Source organism: Salmo trutta, chromosome 31 (genome assembly GCF_901001165.1).
Source record: "Salmo trutta chromosome 31, fSalTru1.1, whole genome shotgun sequence".
Lineage (NCBI taxonomy): Eukaryota > Metazoa > Chordata > Actinopteri > Salmoniformes > Salmonidae > Salmo > Salmo trutta.
Genome location: NC_042987.1, coordinates 42274117 through 42291297, shown reverse-complemented (window position 1 = coordinate 42291297; position 17181 = coordinate 42274117). Strand labels below are relative to the sequence as shown.

General features: G+C 45.0%; 1 protein-coding gene and 1 long non-coding RNA gene across 2 annotated transcripts in view; one reads left to right on the top strand and one right to left on the bottom strand.

The window, feature by feature from the left end:
• The window catches only part of LOC115170223 (PDZ domain-containing protein GIPC1), a 52523-nt gene extending 36601 nt beyond the window's left edge, over nt 1-15922 (top strand). Inside the window, exons 2-6 of the mRNA XM_029726619.1 lie at nt 4999-5184; nt 14120-14300; nt 14702-14814; nt 14923-15004; nt 15417-15922. Of these exons, the coding sequence (XP_029582479.1) occupies nt 4999-5184; nt 14120-14300; nt 14702-14814; nt 14923-15004; nt 15417-15568 (714 nt within the window). The 3' untranslated portion in view covers nt 15569-15922. The remainder of the gene's footprint in view (nt 1-4998; nt 5185-14119; nt 14301-14701; nt 14815-14922; nt 15005-15416) is intronic.
• LOC115170226 (uncharacterized) lies at nt 8016-13733 on the bottom strand. The gene is made up of 2 exons (XR_003870990.1): nt 9209-13733; nt 8016-9176 (listed from the first exon to the last, which is right to left on the bottom strand). It is a non-coding gene; the product is annotated as an uncharacterized LOC115170226 (long non-coding RNA).
• Nucleotides 15923-17181: the final 1259 nt, after the last annotated feature.

Here is a 17181-nt window from a genome sequence, read left to right as displayed (position 1 = left end):
TATCTATGGGTTTCTGACCTGATACCATTTTATCTATGGGTTTCTGACCTGATACCATTTATCTATGGGTTTCTGACCTGATACCATTTATTTATGGGTTTCTGACCTGATACCATTTTATCTATGGGTTTCTGACCTGATACCATTTTATCTATGGGTTTCTGACCTGATACCATTTATCTATGGGTTTCTGACCTGATACCATTTATCTATGGGTTTCTGACCTGATACCATTTTATCTATGGGTTTCTGACCTGATACCATTTATCTATGGGTTTCTGACCTGATACCATTTTATCTATGGGTTTCTGACCTGATACCATTTTATCTATGGGTTTCTGACCTGATACCATTTATCTATGGGTTTCTGACCTGATACCATTTATCTATGGGTTTCTGACATGATACCATTTATCTATGGGTTTCTGACCTGATACCATTTATCTATGGGTTTCTGACCTGATACCATTTATCTATGGGTTTCTGACCTGATACCATTTATCTATGGGTTTCTGACCTGATACCATTTTATCTATGGGTTTCTGACCTGATACCATTTTATCTATGGGTTTCTGACCTGATACCATTTTATCTATGGGTTTCTGACCTGATACCATTTTATCTATGGGTTTCTGACCTGATACCATTTTATCTATGGGTTTCTGACCTGATACCATTTATCTATGGGTTTCTGACCTGATACCATTTTATCTATGGGTTTCTGACCTGATACCATTTTATCTATGGGTTTCTGACCTGATACCATTTTATCTATGGGTTTCTGACCTGATACCATTTTATCTATGGGTTTCTGACCTGATACCATTTTATCTATGGGTTTCTGACCTGATACCATTTATCTATGGGTTTCTGACCTGATACCATTTTATCTATGGGTTTCTGACCTGATACCATTTTATCTATGGGTTTCTGACCTGATACCATTTTATCTATGGGTTTCTGACCTGATACCATTTTATCTATGGGTTTCTGACATGATACCATTTTATCTATGGGTTTCTGACCTGATACCATTTATCTATGGGTTTCTGACCTGATACCATTTTATCTATGGGTTTCTGACATGATACCATTTTATCTATGGGTTTCTGACCTGATACCATTTTATCTATGGGTTTCTGACCTGATACCATTTTATCTATGGGTTTCTGACCTGATACCATTTATCTATGGGTTTCTGACCTGATACCATTTTATCTATGGGTTTCTGACCTGATACCATTTTATCTATGGGTTTCTGACCTGATACCATTTTATCTATGGGTTTCTGACCTGATACCATTTATCTATGGGTTTCTGACCTGATACCATTTATCTATGGGTTTCTGACATGATACCATTTATCTATGGGTTTCTGACCTGATACCATTTATCTATGGGTTTCTGACCTGATACCATTTATCTATGGGTTTCTGACCTGATACCATTTTATCTATGGGTTTCTGACATGATACCATTTTATCTATGGGTTTCTGACATGATACCATTTTATCTATGGGTTTCTGACCTGATACCATTTTATCTATGGGTTTCTGACCTGATACCATTTTATCTATGGGTTTCTGACCTGATACCATTTTATCTATGGGTTTCTGACATGATACCATTTTATCTATGGGTTTCTGACCTGATACCATTTATCTATGGGTTTCTGACCTGATACCATTTTATCTATGGGTTTCTGACATGATACCATTTTATCTATGGGTTTCTGACCTGATACCATTTATCTATGGGTTTCTGACCTGATAGTGTTTTGTTGGAGTGCTGCCCTTTTGTACTGTCATTATTATCCCTGTGTTTATTTTATTTAACTAGGCAAGTCAGTAACACACAGACACACCCTGTGAAACACACACAGCCCATCTGTGATGTAAGGAGCAGTGGAATAAATGATTGACCAGCAGTAGAGTCCTCCCAGTAGCTTTGGATGTGTCCCGAATGGTATCCTGTTCCCTTTGGGCGCTGGTCAACAGTAGTTCTCTATACAAGGAATAGGCTTCCATTTGGGACGCAGAGCCTTTAACTAGCCACCACAGTGGACTGGGCCATGGTCAGTTTCAAGGCCTTTTTAAAATCAGGCCTCAAACAGATCACATTACACACACCCCCCTCTGGGGTCTGCCACGAGGTTCCTACTAAAGGTGTGAAGCCAGATCTCTGGTGCATCACCGGCCCTTGGTTGAAAGGTCACCTTCCTCGTCTGCTCTACCAGTGGTAATAGGACATGACTGAAAAATAAAAAAACATGACTCACTCATTAATGATTTCTCTGTTTAACACGCTGACACTCACGCTGAAAATAAACTTTGAACACAAAGCAAGGCTTTAATCGCAGACGGACATCAGGGAATGCTGTCTTTTGTTTTTACAGAGACATGGTTTTGGGACAATACACTCGACTCTACTATTCAACCAGACAGCTTTTTCCATTTTCCGTACGGATCGAATGGCGGCTTCTGGTAAGAGTAGGGGGAGGGGTATGCTTCCTCATCAACAATTCCAGGAGTACCGAAGTTGAAAACATCTTGAGCGCCTGTTAACCCGGACCTGGAGTTTCTGATGCTAAAATGGAGACCCCACTATATGCCCGAGGGAATTCACGTGCGTTATCACAGCTGTGTACATGCCACAATAAGCAAACACCAAGACGGCACTCAACGAACTGTACACGGACATTAGCTAGCGAGAATACTCTTAACCGGAAGCAGTCTTTATTGTCGTGGGTGATAAAAAAATAAATAATTTGAAATATCACTAACATGATGATGTTGTAGCCACAATAACAATCCGGACATTCCCCAACCAAAAACCCTGGGTGAATGGAGAATTCGTACCATGCTGAGACCCGTACTGCAGCATTCAATGTCAACAGAATGGACCCCCTCCCATGAATCGGTCGCGTGCGACGCATACAAAGCAAGCAGGTACGAGGTCCACAAAATCATTAGGGATGCAAAAAGACAATACAGACAAACTTGAATTGATGTTTGACAATTCAGACTTGCGACACGTGTCAAGGACTAAAGACTATCACGGACTACCAAGGCCAATCCAGCTGTGTTGTGCCCACCGAAGCCTCCCTCCCAGACCAGCTTAACATTCTATGCTCGCTTTGATGCAGACAATACTGAGCCATCAAGGAAGACTCTCGCTGCTCTGGACAACCAGGTGCTTTCACTCCGAGGCTGACGTGAGTTGAAAATTCTCGAGTGAATACTCACAAGGCCGCAGGCCCAGATGGCATCCCTGGCCGCGTCCCCAGAGTGTGTGCTGACCGGCGGGTGTCTTCTGACGTTTTCAACCTGTCCCTGTCCCAGGCTGTAGTCCCACCTGTCCCAGGCTGTAGTCCCCACCTGTCCCAGGCTGTAGTCCCCACCTGCCTCAAGGAGACCACCATCGTCCCAGTGCCCAAGAAAAACAAGGTGACATGCCCAAATGACTATCGCCATGTCGCGCTCGCCTCGGTCATCATGAAGTGCTTCGAGAGACTGGTCATGGCCCGCATCAAGGCCAGCATGCCAGGCACACTGGACCCACTCCAATATGCATACTGTTCCAACAGATCCACGGAAGACACCATTTCCATCGCTATTTACACGGCCGTAACACATCTGGACAAGAGAACACCTATGTGAGAATGCTGTTCATTGACTACAGTTCAACACTATTGTTCCCTCCAAACTCGGCACCAAGCTCAGAACCCTGGGTCTGGACACTACCCTCTGAAACTGGATCCTGGACTTCCTGACGGGCAGACCACCGTGTCGTGACGTGGCCCTTACTGGGTATAGATCGTGGCTTCCCCCTCTCTCACTCTCTCCTACACCCCAGGTTCTGTTATCTCAGGTTGTAAATTCCTGGTGGAGACTCTCCCCCTGGCCATGCAGTATGGAGAGAGAGATTTTCACAGTAGAACAAAGGAACTCCCGCCAAAGAGAGAGTTGGTAAGTGAACTGGCATTGTGGTGCCAGGACAAGCTCTCCCTCAACGTTAGCAAAACAGAAAGGAATAGATGTTTTTACTTCAGGAAGCACAGGACTGCAGTAGAGAGAGTCAGTAGTTTTAAGTTCCTCGGCGTCCACATCACCGAGGACCAACAACACGATCACTCTTGTCAAGAGGGCGTAACAGAGTCTCTATTTCCTAAGGAGGCTGAAGAAATTCACTGTGCCACCCGGGTCCTCTCCCAGGACTATCGCTGCACCGTGCCACCTGGGTCCTCTCCCAGGACTATCGCTGCACCGTGCCACCTGGGTCCTCTCCCAGGACTATCGCTGCACCGTGCCACCTGGGTCCTCTCCCAGGACTATCGCTGCACCGTGCCACCTGGGTCCTCTCCCAGTACTATCGCTGCACCGTGCCACCTGGGTCCTCTCCCAGGACTATCGCAGCACCATGCCACCTGGGTCCTCTCCCAGGACTATCGCTGCACCGTGCCACCTGGGTCCTCTCCCAGTACTATCGCTGCACCGTGCCACCTGGGTCCTCTCCCAGGACTATCGCTGCACCGTGCCACCTGGGTCCTCTCCCAGGACTATCGCTGCACCATGCCACCTGGGTCCTCTCCCAGGACTATCGCTGCACCGTGCCACCTGGGTCCTCTCCCAGTACTATCGCTGCACCGTACCACCTGGGTCCTCTCCCAGTACTACCGCTGCACCGTGCCACCTGGGTCCTCTCCCAGGACTACCGCTGCACTGTGCCACCTGGGTCCTCTCCCAGGACTACCGCTGCACCGTACCACCCGGGTAGAGCGTGGTGTTTGCAACGCCAGGGTTGTGGGTTCGATTCCCATGGGGGGACCAGTACGGAGAATTATTTTTTTTTAAGTATGAAATGTATGCATTCACTACTGTAAGTCGCTCTGGATAAGAGCGTCTGCTAAATTACTAAAATGTGAAAATGTTCATTAATCTGTCTGTCTGTCTGTCCCCAGATCCTGTTCATTAATCTGTAATGTCTGTCTGTCCCCAGATCCTGTTCTGTACGCTGAACACCCATAAGATAGACATGGAGAAGCTGCTCGGTGGTCAGATCGGCCTGGAGGACTTTATATTCGCCCACATTAAAGGGATTAAGAAGGAGGTGGAGGTGTTTAAATCAGAGGACGCCCTGGGCCTCACCATCACAGACAACGGGGCAGGATACGCCTTCATCAAGGTAGGATCCAATCAATCAATCCATAAAGTCTATCAATCAACCAATCAATCAACCAGTAAAATATATCAATTGAATTGCAACTCATCTATTATAGAAGGTTAAATCATTACAATCACGGGGCGGTTATTATAGACGATAGTTATATGTTCAGGACTTGGGTGTCAATTATGTAGTTAAATAAAACAATCGTTGGGCTCTAGTTTAGTACTACCTTAAGGCTGGTCTTAGAGAGGCTAGTTTAGTACTACCTTAAGGCTGGTCTTAGAGAGGCTAGTTTAGTACTACCTTAAGGCTGGTCTTAGAGAGGCTAGTTTAGTACTACCTTAAGGCTGGTCTTAGAGAGGCTAGTTTAGTACCACCTGGTCTTAGAGAGGCTAGTTTAGTACCACCTGGTCTTAGAGAGGCTAGTTTAGTACTACCTGGTCTTAGAGAGGCTAGTTTAGTACCACCTGGTCTTAGAGAGGCTAGTTTAGTACCACCTGGTCTTAGAGAGACTAGTTTATTACCACCTGGTCTTAGAGAGGCTAGTTTAGTACCACCTGGTCTTAGAGAGGCTAGTTTAGTACCACCTGGTCTTAGAGAGGCTAGTTTAGTACTACCTGGTCTTAGAGAGGCTAGTTTAGTACTACCTTAAGGCTGGTCTTAGAGAGGCTAGTTTAGTACCACCTGGTCTTAGAGAGGCTAGTTTAGTACAACCTGGTCTTAGAGAGGCTAGTTTAGTACCACCTGGTCTTAGAGAGGCTAGTTTAGTACCACCTGGTCTTAGAGAGGCTAGTTTAGTACCACCTGGTCTTAGAGAGACTAGTTTAGTACCACCTGGTCTTAGAGAGGCTAGTTTAGTACTACCTGGTCTTAGAGAGGCTAGTTTAGTACCACCTGGTCTTAGAGAGGCTAGTTTAGTACTACCTTAAGGCTGGTTTTATGATTAAAGTTTTCCACCAACATCTTGTATAGACAGCAACAATAATGGCGTCTTTTTCTAGACACTAACAGAGGCTAACTCCGCCTTGACTCGCTGGCCAAAGCCTATGGAGGATTTTTTTTTATTTTTTTTTATAGAGGTTTTGGATAAACACCAAAAATAAGGTCTATGGTAAACACAGGCCTTAGGGATCTTATACATTTTGTTCTATAAGATAATGTTCATTAGCGAACGTCACCTTTTTTTGTGAATTTTGAAGCATTTACGTCATCAGAACAAGCGCATGAAGGTCATGTTAACTGACTGATATCTCACAGAACACAACATATAAGATCTACAAAACTTGTGTCCTTTATTTTCAGTATTTATCCCAAAACCCCATTGTCCCCCCCCCCCCCCCCCCCCCCCGACATAGGAATGGCTGAAGGAAACAGTGGTATTAATACCAGGGTCTTAGCACTACAAGCTGGTGGGCTCTTCTATAGCCTAGTGTGTAAAACATTGCTCCAAGACACCCCCTTGTGTTGGTGAAGCGTCATGGTATCTTAAGAGCATTTACACCAGAGATTTTCTTAGCGTTTTTGATTAGTCAGCGTTTACAGATCAGACAGAAACCCGGGTACACGAACCAGCTTAAGGGTTAAGACGGACTGTAGTATCTTTGTATGTACCAATTATTGTGCCTATATAATCTGTTTATTGTTGTCAGCACTAGTTCACCAAGGCCCGGTTTCCCGTTAGCGATGAAAATTAGATTTCTGATTTATTTGTATTTTTTTTAAACGATGCCTCTTTCCTACAACGGCCCCGAGGATGTAACATGTGTTTTTCCCAGAACACCACACTGAGAGAAGGTTCACTAAGTGTGTCGTTGAGGCGTAGTGTTGATACTGATAGGATGGAAAGAAAAGGGATCGCTGCTCTCAGATCAGCTTTCACCGTTCAAATCTGACCTTTTAACATTTAGAATTATTTCACATAAACTGACAATGGATCAGCTGCTAGAGAGAGATTATATTTACCTTAATAGTCAAATCCACTCAAACTATCTCTAGGCCTGTTTTGCATCAGTTCACTGTCCCAACATGTTTTGCATGTCAGTTATCAAGATATTGGACTTTCAAGAAGCAAAGTGTCACAGGCCACGTCATCATGATGATGATGATGATGCAACATTAGAATTAATTGACAATACTGACGACCAATCCGCTCCTAGAGAGATATTATTGAGGCGGCTTATTCTAATGCTTATGCCCTATAATAATGCTCTAAATCCCTGATTTGGCCCGTCATTGTGTTCACGTTAGGATACACATCATGAGATGGATTGAGACTAATTACAGATAGTAGCCTACAAGTAACAAAATAGAACTCAATTGAATGAACATGAAATGTATTTCGATATGATTGAAATAGGAATATATAGCTCACTGTGTATTTTAATGCGGTCATCTCGGTTTGTATTTGAAGCATCTTTTTATCCTTCGATTTGTTTGTAACATTTGCGAAGACATTTGCAACATCTTGATTCTATGTTTAGCGGAGAACTTGTGTGTATAAAGTGACGCTGGAGGGCAAATAAAATATACACTCCTCTGTTCTAGAGTGTTTCTGAGGAAGGCGTTAGATTACGAGCGTTTTAAAGAGCAACTTTAGTAACGATGGTTTTGGGAAACAGCTCGTAGACTTAACGATGCTCCTACGAAGGTTCTAACAATGAACTTAAGATGCTTTTTGGGAATCCGTGCCCTGGTCATACTCCTTGGCAAATAAAAGTTCCTCTGATTTGTGGTTCTGATGGGAGCTGGTTGGTCATAAAGCTGATTGTGGTTCTGAAGGGACCTGGTTGGTCCTAAAGCTGATTGTGGTTCTGAAGGGACCTGGTTGGTCATAAAGCTGATTGTGGTTCTGAAGGGACCTGGTTGGTCCTAAAGCTGATTGTGGTTCTGAAGGGACCTGGTTGGTCCTAAAGCTGATTGTGGTTCTGAAGGGACCTGGTCGGTCATAAAGCTGATTGTGGTTCTGAAGGGACCTGGTCGGTCATAAAGCTGATTGTGGTTCTGAAGGGACCTGGTTGGTCCTAAAGCTGATTGTGGTTCTGAAGGGACCTGGTTGGTCATAAAGCTGATTGTGGTTCTGAAGGGACCTGGTTGGTCCTAAAGCTGATTGTGGTTCTGAAGGGACCTGGTTGGTCCTAAAGCTGATTGTGGTTCTGAAGGGACCTGGTTGGTCATAAAGCTGATTGTGGTTCTGAAGGGACCTGGTTGGTCCTAAAGCTGATTGTGGTTCTGAAGGGACCTGGTTGGTCCTAAAGCTGATTGTGGTTCTGAAGGGACCTGGTTGGTCATAAAGCTGATTGTGGTTCTGAAGGGACCTGGTTGGTCCTAAAGCTGATTGTGGTTCTGAAGGGACCTGGTTGGTCCTAAAGCTGATTGTGGTTCTGAAGGGACCTGGTTGGTCCTAAAGCTGATTGTGGTTCTGAAGGGACCTGGTTGGTCCTAAAGCTGATTGTGGTTCTGAAGGGACCTGGTTGGTCCTAAAGCTGATTGTGGTTCTGAAGGGACCTGGTTGGTCCTAAAGCTGATTGTGGTTCTGAAGGGACCTGGTTGGTCATAAAGCTGATTGTGGTTCTGAAGGGACCTGGTTGGTCCTAAAGCTGATTGTGGTTCTGAAGGGACCTGGTTGGTCATAAAGCTGATTGTGGTTCTGAAGGGACCTGGTTGGTCATAAAGCTGATTGCGGTTCTGAAGGGACCTGGTTGGTCATAAAGCTGATTGCGGTTCTGAAGGGACCTGGTTGGTCCTAAAGCTGATTGTGGTTCTGAAGGGACCTGGTTGGTCATAAAGCTGATTGCGGTTCTGAAGGGACCTGGTTGGTCATAAAGCTGATTGTGGTTCTGAAGGGACCTGGTTGGTCATAAAGCTGATTGCGGTTCTGAAGGGACCTGGTCGGTCATAAAGGAGATTCTGATTGCGGTTCTGAAGGGACCTGGTTGGTCATAAAAGAGATTCTGATTGTGGTTCTGAAGGGACCTGGTTGGTCATAAAGCTGATTGTGGTTCTGAAGGGACCTGGTTGGTCCTAAAGCTGATTGTGAAGGGACCTGGTTGGTCCTAAAGCTGATTGTGGTTCTGAAGGGACCTGGTTGGTCCTAAAGCTGATTGTGGTTCTGAAGGGACCTGGTCGGTCATAAAGCTGATTGTGGTTCTGAAGGGACCTGGTTGGTCATAAAGCTGATTGTGGTTCTGAAGGGACCTGGTTGGTCCTAAAGCTGATTGTGGTTCTGAAGGGGCCTGGTTGGTCCTAAAGCTGATTGTGGTTCTGAAGGGACCTGGTCGGTCATAAAGCTGATTGTGGTTCTGAAGGGACCTGGTCGGTCATAAAGCTGATTGTGGTTCTGAAGGGACCTGGTCGGTCATAAAGCTGATTGTGGTTCTGAAGGGACCTGGTCGGTCCTAAAGCTGATTGTGGTTCTGAAGGGACCTGGTTGGTCCTAAAGCTGATTGTGGTTCTGAAGGGACCTGGTTGGTCATAAAGCTGATTGTGGTTCTGAAGGGACCTGGTTGGTCCTAAAGCTGATTGTGGTTCTGAAGGGACCTGGTTGGTCCTAAAGCTGATTGTGGTTCTGAAGGGACCTGGTTGGTCATAAAGCTGATTGTGGTTCTGAAGGGACCTGGTTGGTCCTAAAGCTGATTGTGGTTCTGAAGGGACCTGGTTGGTCATAAAGCTGATTGTGGTTCTGAAGGGACCTGGTTGGTCCTAAAGCTGATTGTGGTTCTGAAGGGACCTGGTTGGTCATAAAGCTGATTGTGGTTCTGAAGGGACCTGGTTGGTCCTAAAGCTGATTGTGGTTCTGAAGGGAGCTGGTTGGTCCTAAAGCTGATTGTGGTTCTGAAGGGACCTGGTTGGTCATAAAGCTGATTGTGGTTCTGAAGGGACCTGGTTGGTCCTAAAGCTGATTGTGGTTCTGAAGGGACCTGGTTGGTCCTAAAGCTGATTGTGGTTCTGAAGGGACCTGGTTGGTCATAAAGCTGATTGTGGTTCTGAAGGGACCTGGTTGGTCCTAAAGCTGATTGTGGTTCTGAAGGGACCTGGTTGGTCATAAAGCTGATTGTGGTTCTGAAGGGACCTGGTTGGTCATAAAGCTGATTGCGGTTCTGAAGGGACCTGGTTGGTCATAAAGCTGATTGCGGTTCTGAAGGGACCTGGTTGGTCCTAAAGCTGATTGTGGTTCTGAAGGGACCTGGTTGGTCATAAAGCTGATTGTGGTTCTGAAGGGACCTGGTTGGTCATAAAGCTGATTGCGGTTCTGAAGGGACCTGGTTGGTCATAAAGCTGATTGTGGTTCTGAAGGGACCTGGTTGGTCATAAAGCTGATTGCGGTTCTGAAGGGACCTGGTCGGTCATAAAGGAGATTCTGATTGCGGTTCTGAAGGGACCTGGTTGGTCATAAAAGAGATTCTGATTGTGGTTCTGAAGGGACCTGGTTGGTCATAAAGCTGATTGTGGTTCTGAAGGGACCTGGTTGGTCATAAAGCTGATTGGGGTTCTGAAGGGACCTGGTTGGTCATAAAGCTGATTGCGGTTCTGATGGGACCTGGTCGGTCATAAAGCTGATTGTGGTTCTGATGGGACCTGGTCGGTCATAAAGCTGATTGTGGTTCTGATGGGACCAGGTCGGTCATAAAGCTGATTGTGGTTCTGAAGGGACCTGGTCGGTCATAAAGCTGATTGTGGTTCTGAAGGGACCTGGTTGGTCCTAAAGCTGATTGTGGTTCTGAAGGGACCTGGTTGGTCATAAAGCTGATTGTGGTTCTGAAGGGACCTGGTTGGTCCTAAAGCTGATTGTGGTTCTGAAGGGACCTGGTTGGTCATAAAGCTGATTGTGGTTCTGAAGGGACCTAGTTGGTCATAAAGCTGATTGCGGTTCTGAAGGGACCTGGTTGGTCATAAAGCTGATTGCGGTTCTGAAGGGACCTGGTTGGTCCTAAAGCTGATTGTGGTTCTGAAGGGACCTGGTTGGTCATAAAGCTGATTGTGGTTCTGAAGGGACCTGGTTGGTCATAAAGCTGATTGTGGTTCTGAAGGGACCTGGTTGGTCATAAAGCTGATTGCGGTTCTGAAGGGACCTGGTTGGTCCTAAAGCTGATTGTGGTTCTGAAGGGACCTGGTTGGTCATAAAAGAGATTCTGATTGTGGTTCTGAAGGGACCTGGTTGGTCATAAAGCTGATTGTGGTTCTGAAGGGACCTGGTTGGTCATAAAGCTGATTGTGGTTCTGAAGGGACCTGGTTGGTCATAAAGCTGATTGCGGTTCTGATGGGACCTGGTCGGTCATAAAGCTGATTGTGGTTCTGATGGGACCTGGTCGGTCATAAAGCTGATTGTGGTTCTGATGGGACCAGGTCGGTCATAAAGCTGATTGTGGTTCTGAAGGGACCTGGTCGGTCATAAAGCTGATTGTGGTTCTGAAGGGACCTGGTCGGTCATAAAGCTGATTGTGGTTCTGAAGGGACCTGGTCGGTCATAAACATTTGGGAGGGACCGTACTAGTTCAGTGAACCTCCTCCCTCTCATTCATTAACAGAGTCAGCCTGTATTAAATGGATCATTCATATTCACACAGAACCAAAACCCGTCCAGGACAGTGCAGATTATCCTAAATTAGGAGATAAATCTGCATTGCACATATTTTCTTTATTTCAACTCTTTGAAGCCTGTCATTATCAGAGAAGCCTTTCAACTAGTCCTCTATAGAAACGTGTTGCCTGTTATTTCTTGATATTTTTAGAGACCTGTCCTATAGATCTTTAAATCACCTGTAGGAATAAAGGATCAATTATACCAAGTTCTTAAAACAACTCATTTGTTGGAACTGATTATGGTTAGACAATTGATTCACTGATTATGATTCACTGATTATGATTCACTGATTATGGTTAGACAATTGATTCACTGATTATGGTTAGATAATTGATTCACTGATTATGGTTCACTGATTATGGTCAGACAATTGATTCACTGATTATGGTTCACTGAACATAGTTCGACAATTGATTCACTGATTATGGTTAGACAATTGATTCACTGATTATGGTTCACTGATCATGGTTCGACAATTGATTCACTGATTATGATTCAGTGATTATGGTTAGACAATTGATTCACTGATTATGGTTCACTGATTATGGTTTGACAATTGATTCACTGCTTATGGTTAGATAATTGATACACTGCTTATGGTTAGACAATTGATTCACTGATTATGGTTAAGCCATTTTTGTGACTTGTGATAATGTTCTATACGCTCTGTTTAATTGGGCTTTATTAGCCTGGGAAACATACTGTATGTTTTATATTGCCGAAGCAACTGAAATAAACAAACAAAAGTGGGAAGAAACAACAAAACATGAACACCATTAACAGTGATAATTACACTCATAAAGGATAAAGATGTTTCAAATGTCATATTATCAGCTGTGTACAGTGTTTTAGCAATGTGGAAATAGTTGTAGTAGGAATAGTGGGGGAAGATAAATAAACATAACTATTGGTGGTATTTACATTGTTGGTGCTTCACTGGCTGCCCTGTTCTCATGGCAACAGGTCACAAATCTTGCTGCTGTGACGGCACACTGTGGTATTTCACCTAACAGATATGGGAGTTTACCAATGTTTGGTGCTTCACTGGCTGCCCTGTTTTCAAATCTTGCTGCTCTGATGCACATTGCGGTATTTCACCTAATAGATATTGGAGTTTTATCAATGATAGACTTTTTTAAATGTTTTTAAGATCTGTGGGAAATATGTGTCTCTAATATGGTCATACCGTTTGGCAGGAGGTTAGGAAGTGCATCTCCAGTTTCCAAATCATTTTGTGGGCAGCTTTTCTTTTCTCAAGAGCCAGGTCTGCCGACGGTGGCCTCTCTCAATAGCAAGGCTATGCTCATTTAATCTGTACAGGTTCAGGTTCATCTCTCTGTAGGTGAGGGCTTTGTGGTGAAATGCGTGGACATCGCTTTCCTTTTAGGTGGTTTATAGAATTGAACAGCTCTTTTCTGATCAGAGGGTATAGTGCTAATTCTTCTCTGCGTTCATTGTTTGGGGTTTTGCGTTGTACATGAAGGATATTTTGTCAGAATTCAGCATGCAGACTCTCAAATGGGTGTTTGTCCCATTTTAGTGAATTCTTGGTTGGTGAGTGGACCCCAGACCTCCCAACCATGAAGGACAATGGATTGTAGAACTGATTTGAAATAGAAAGCCCTTCTTGCATTGTGTCTCAGATCAGCTTTGTGGAAGTTACCTGTGGTATTGATGCCGAGGTAGGTATAATTATTAATGTGCTCTAGGGCAACTGTATCTAGATAGAATTTGTATTTCTTGTCCTGGCAACTGGACCTTTTTTGGAACACCATTATTTTTGTCTTACTGAGATTTTACTGTCAGGGCCCAGGTCTGGCAGGTCCAGCAGGGCCCAGGACTGTCAGGGCCCAGGTCTAGCAGGGGCCAGGTCTGGCAGGGCCCAGGACAAGCAGGGCCCAGGTCTAGCAGGGCCCTGGTCTGGCAGGGCCCAGGTCTGGCAGGGCCCAGGTCTGTCAGGGCCCAGGACTGTCAGGGCCCAGGATTGGCAGGGCCCAGGTCTGTCAGGGCCCAGGTCTGACAGAATCTGTGCAGAAGATCTAGGTGCTGCTGTAGGTCCTCCTTGGTTGGTGACAGAAGCACCAGATCATCAGCGAACAGTAGACATTTGACTTCAGATTCTTGTAGGGTGAGGCCGGGTGCTGCAGACTGTTGTAGTCCCTTTGCCAATTCATTTGTGTGTGTGTGTGTGTGTGTGTGTGTGTGTGCCATGTTTCTTGTAGAATAGTAATGTCTGTATTTCTGATTTCTTATGTGAAGTCCAGGTTCCTGCTCTTTAGACCAAAGGCAGATAACCTCTCTCTCTCTCGCTCTCTCCCCCCTCCTCTCCTCACCCTCCTTCCCTGCCCCCCCCCCCCCCCCCCCCCCAACAGCGTATCAAGGAGGGCAGTGTGGTGGACGATGTGAAGGTGATCTCTGTCGGAGACCACATAGAATGCATCAACGGGAAGAATATTGTGGGAACACGTCACTACGAGGTGGCTCGCATGCTGAAGGAACTGCCCAAGCAGCAGAAGTTCACCCTCAAACTGGTGGAGCCTATGAAGGCCTTCGGTGAGTGGACAGGGGATGTTCAGTAACATTTCTAGAGATGTAAGCTACATGTAGCGTAGTGGTTAGAGCTTTGGGCCAGATAACCCAACCAGATTGAATCCCCGAGCTGACATGGTAAAAATCTGTCGTTCTGCCTCCTGAACAAGGCAGTTAACCCACTGTTTCTAGGGCTGTCATTGTAAATAAGAATTTGTTCTTAACTGACTTGCCTAGTTAAATAAAAAATTAAATTCAAATGATGAACTATAGTCGTTGGCGAGGGCATGGACCTCGGGTAGAGGGGTCTTCCAACTGTGTAGAGAGTTGTAGAGTGTGCAGGCTTTTATTCTAGCCCAACAAGATGTTTACAGATTTTGATAAGTTGATCTGAAGCGTTTTTATTTATTTTTGGTGCTGAACAGAGATGCTGGAGCCTAGATCGAAGGGAACCAAGCCGGCCAGTGAGAATAAGTTGGGGACAGGGAGAGGGACTCTGAGACTGCGCGCCAAAGGACCTGCTACCGTAGAGGAAGTGGTGAGTGTCTATTTAAATCGTTTGGACGTCTGGATCCCGCTGTCGCTAAGAGGTCAGTGGGGGGGGGGGAGTCCTCTCTCTGGTACTCACGCTGTTTCTCCTTTCCAGCCGACAGAGTTTGAGGAGAAAGCGGTGAAGAAGGTGGATGACTTGCTGGAGAGTTACATGGGTATCAGAGATACAGAACTAGGTGAGTTGATAAACCCTTTTAAATCTAGTTGGATTGGATTTCAGAAGCAGCGTAGGCATATCTAACTAAACGATCAGAATACACATTGTTTACTTTAAACAGAAAGAAGTTGGTGTAACCGATGTGAAATGGCTAGCTAGTTAGCGGTGGTGCGCGCTAATAGCGTTTCAAACGTCACTCGCTCTGAGACCTTGAAGTAGTTGTTTCCCCTTGATCTGCAAGGGCCGCGGCTTTTGTGGCGCGATGGGTAACGATGCTTCGTGGGGTGTCAGTTGTTGATGTGTGCAGAGGGTCCCTGGTTCGAGCCCGGGTTGGGGCGAGGAGAGGGACGGAAGCTACACTGTTACATTGGTCATGAAGGTAGTTGTTCTAATCTGTGACAAATCCTCTCTCCGCTCCCCCCACTCTCTAGCGGCGACCATGGTGGAGGTGGGTCGGGACAAGAAGAACCCTGATGAGTTTGCCATGGCTCTGGACGAGGCTCTCGGAGACTTTGCCTTCCCTGACGAGTTTGTGTTCGACGTCTGGGGCGCCATTGGAGATGCCAAACAGGGACGTCTTTAATGTTTTAACTGATTACCCAGATCACCTAGCCTGGTCCAAGACAGCACAAACATCTGGGACCAGGCTACCAACCCCTGCTCCAGTGGACAAATATCAGCCAGTAGAGAAAGAGGGGTGGGAATTACCAGGGACCTCAACGCATTGCGATTCCATACTGTGATTTTATTCCAATTTGATGTTCCGAACATATTGCTCACTAAATGTCTGCTGTAGAAGGACAAGCTAGAGAATGAGGAAATTATTTTTGAAATCAGTCATGGAAATAAGTGGTGACTATGTAAAAAGATGGAGAATAAACTATACTTTTGGCGCAGGTACATCTGACTAGCGCTTGCTAACACTACCTTTTGAAAATGAAAAATCGATACTTAAAAGAGTCAAAGTATCTACATAATATGGTCCAAAATAATATTGTGATATGTAACTATTGATTTTATTCCCTTATTGTTATTCCCATTATAATATACACCCTCGAAGACTGATCAATAAGTGATTCTGTCATGTCCCACTCAATGGAATGCATCCCAAATGGCACTCTATTCCCTTTATAGTGCACTACATGGCGCCCTATTCCCTTTATAGTGCACTACATGGCACCCTATTCCCTTTATAGTGCACTACATGGCACCCTATTCCCTTTATAGTGCACTACTTGGCACCCTATTCCCTTTATAGTGCACTACATGGCACCCTATTCCCTTTATAGTGCACTACATGGCACCCTATTCCCTTTATAGTGCACTACATGGCACCCTATTCCCTTTATAGTGCACTACTTGGCGCCCTATTCCCTTTATAGTGCACTACTTGGCACCCTATTCCCTTTATAGTGCACTACTTGGCACCCTATTCCCTTTATAGTGCACTACATGGCGCCCTATTCCCTTTATAGTGCACTACATGGCACCCTATTCCCTTTATAGTGCACTACATGGCACCCTATTCCCTTTATAGTGCACTACATGGCGCCCTATTCCCTTTATAGTGCACTACATGGCGCTCTATTCCCTTTATAGTGCACTACTTGGCGCCCTATTCCCTTTATAGTGCACTACTTGGCACCCTATTCCCTTTATAGTGCACTACTTGGCACTCTATTCCCTTTATAGTGCACTACTTGGCACCCTATTCCGTTTATAGTGCACTACATGTCCTTTTCCACGGGTTACAAAGGGTACGCACCTCTGATGTCTGAATCGCTACTTCAAATAACTGGTGTGAATTGTAACGTACTAATGATCACATACTACTTTTAAAATCGTGTTTTAAAAAAAAATGTTGCTGTGTAGTTTTAAAACACCAGCAGATACCCCATCAGAAACAGGTGCTCTATGGTCTTCATATGGTCCCGACTTTACAGCCTACAGTTTGGTTTTTAATTCTAGTTTTATGGAGGGTACACTTTCAGCTAACATTCCTTCACTTTGTGGCATTTTGTTTTGTGTACAGGCTGCTTAGTATATAAAATTGTCTTATAATAGATAAATACTTATTTTTGTTTATTTATTTGTTCAAATAAACTTTCATTTATTTTAAGCTGGAAAATGTTTTATACAAAATCTCTCAAGACCGACGATTGGAATTCGACAGAAATCTTGAAATGTGTCACTTGT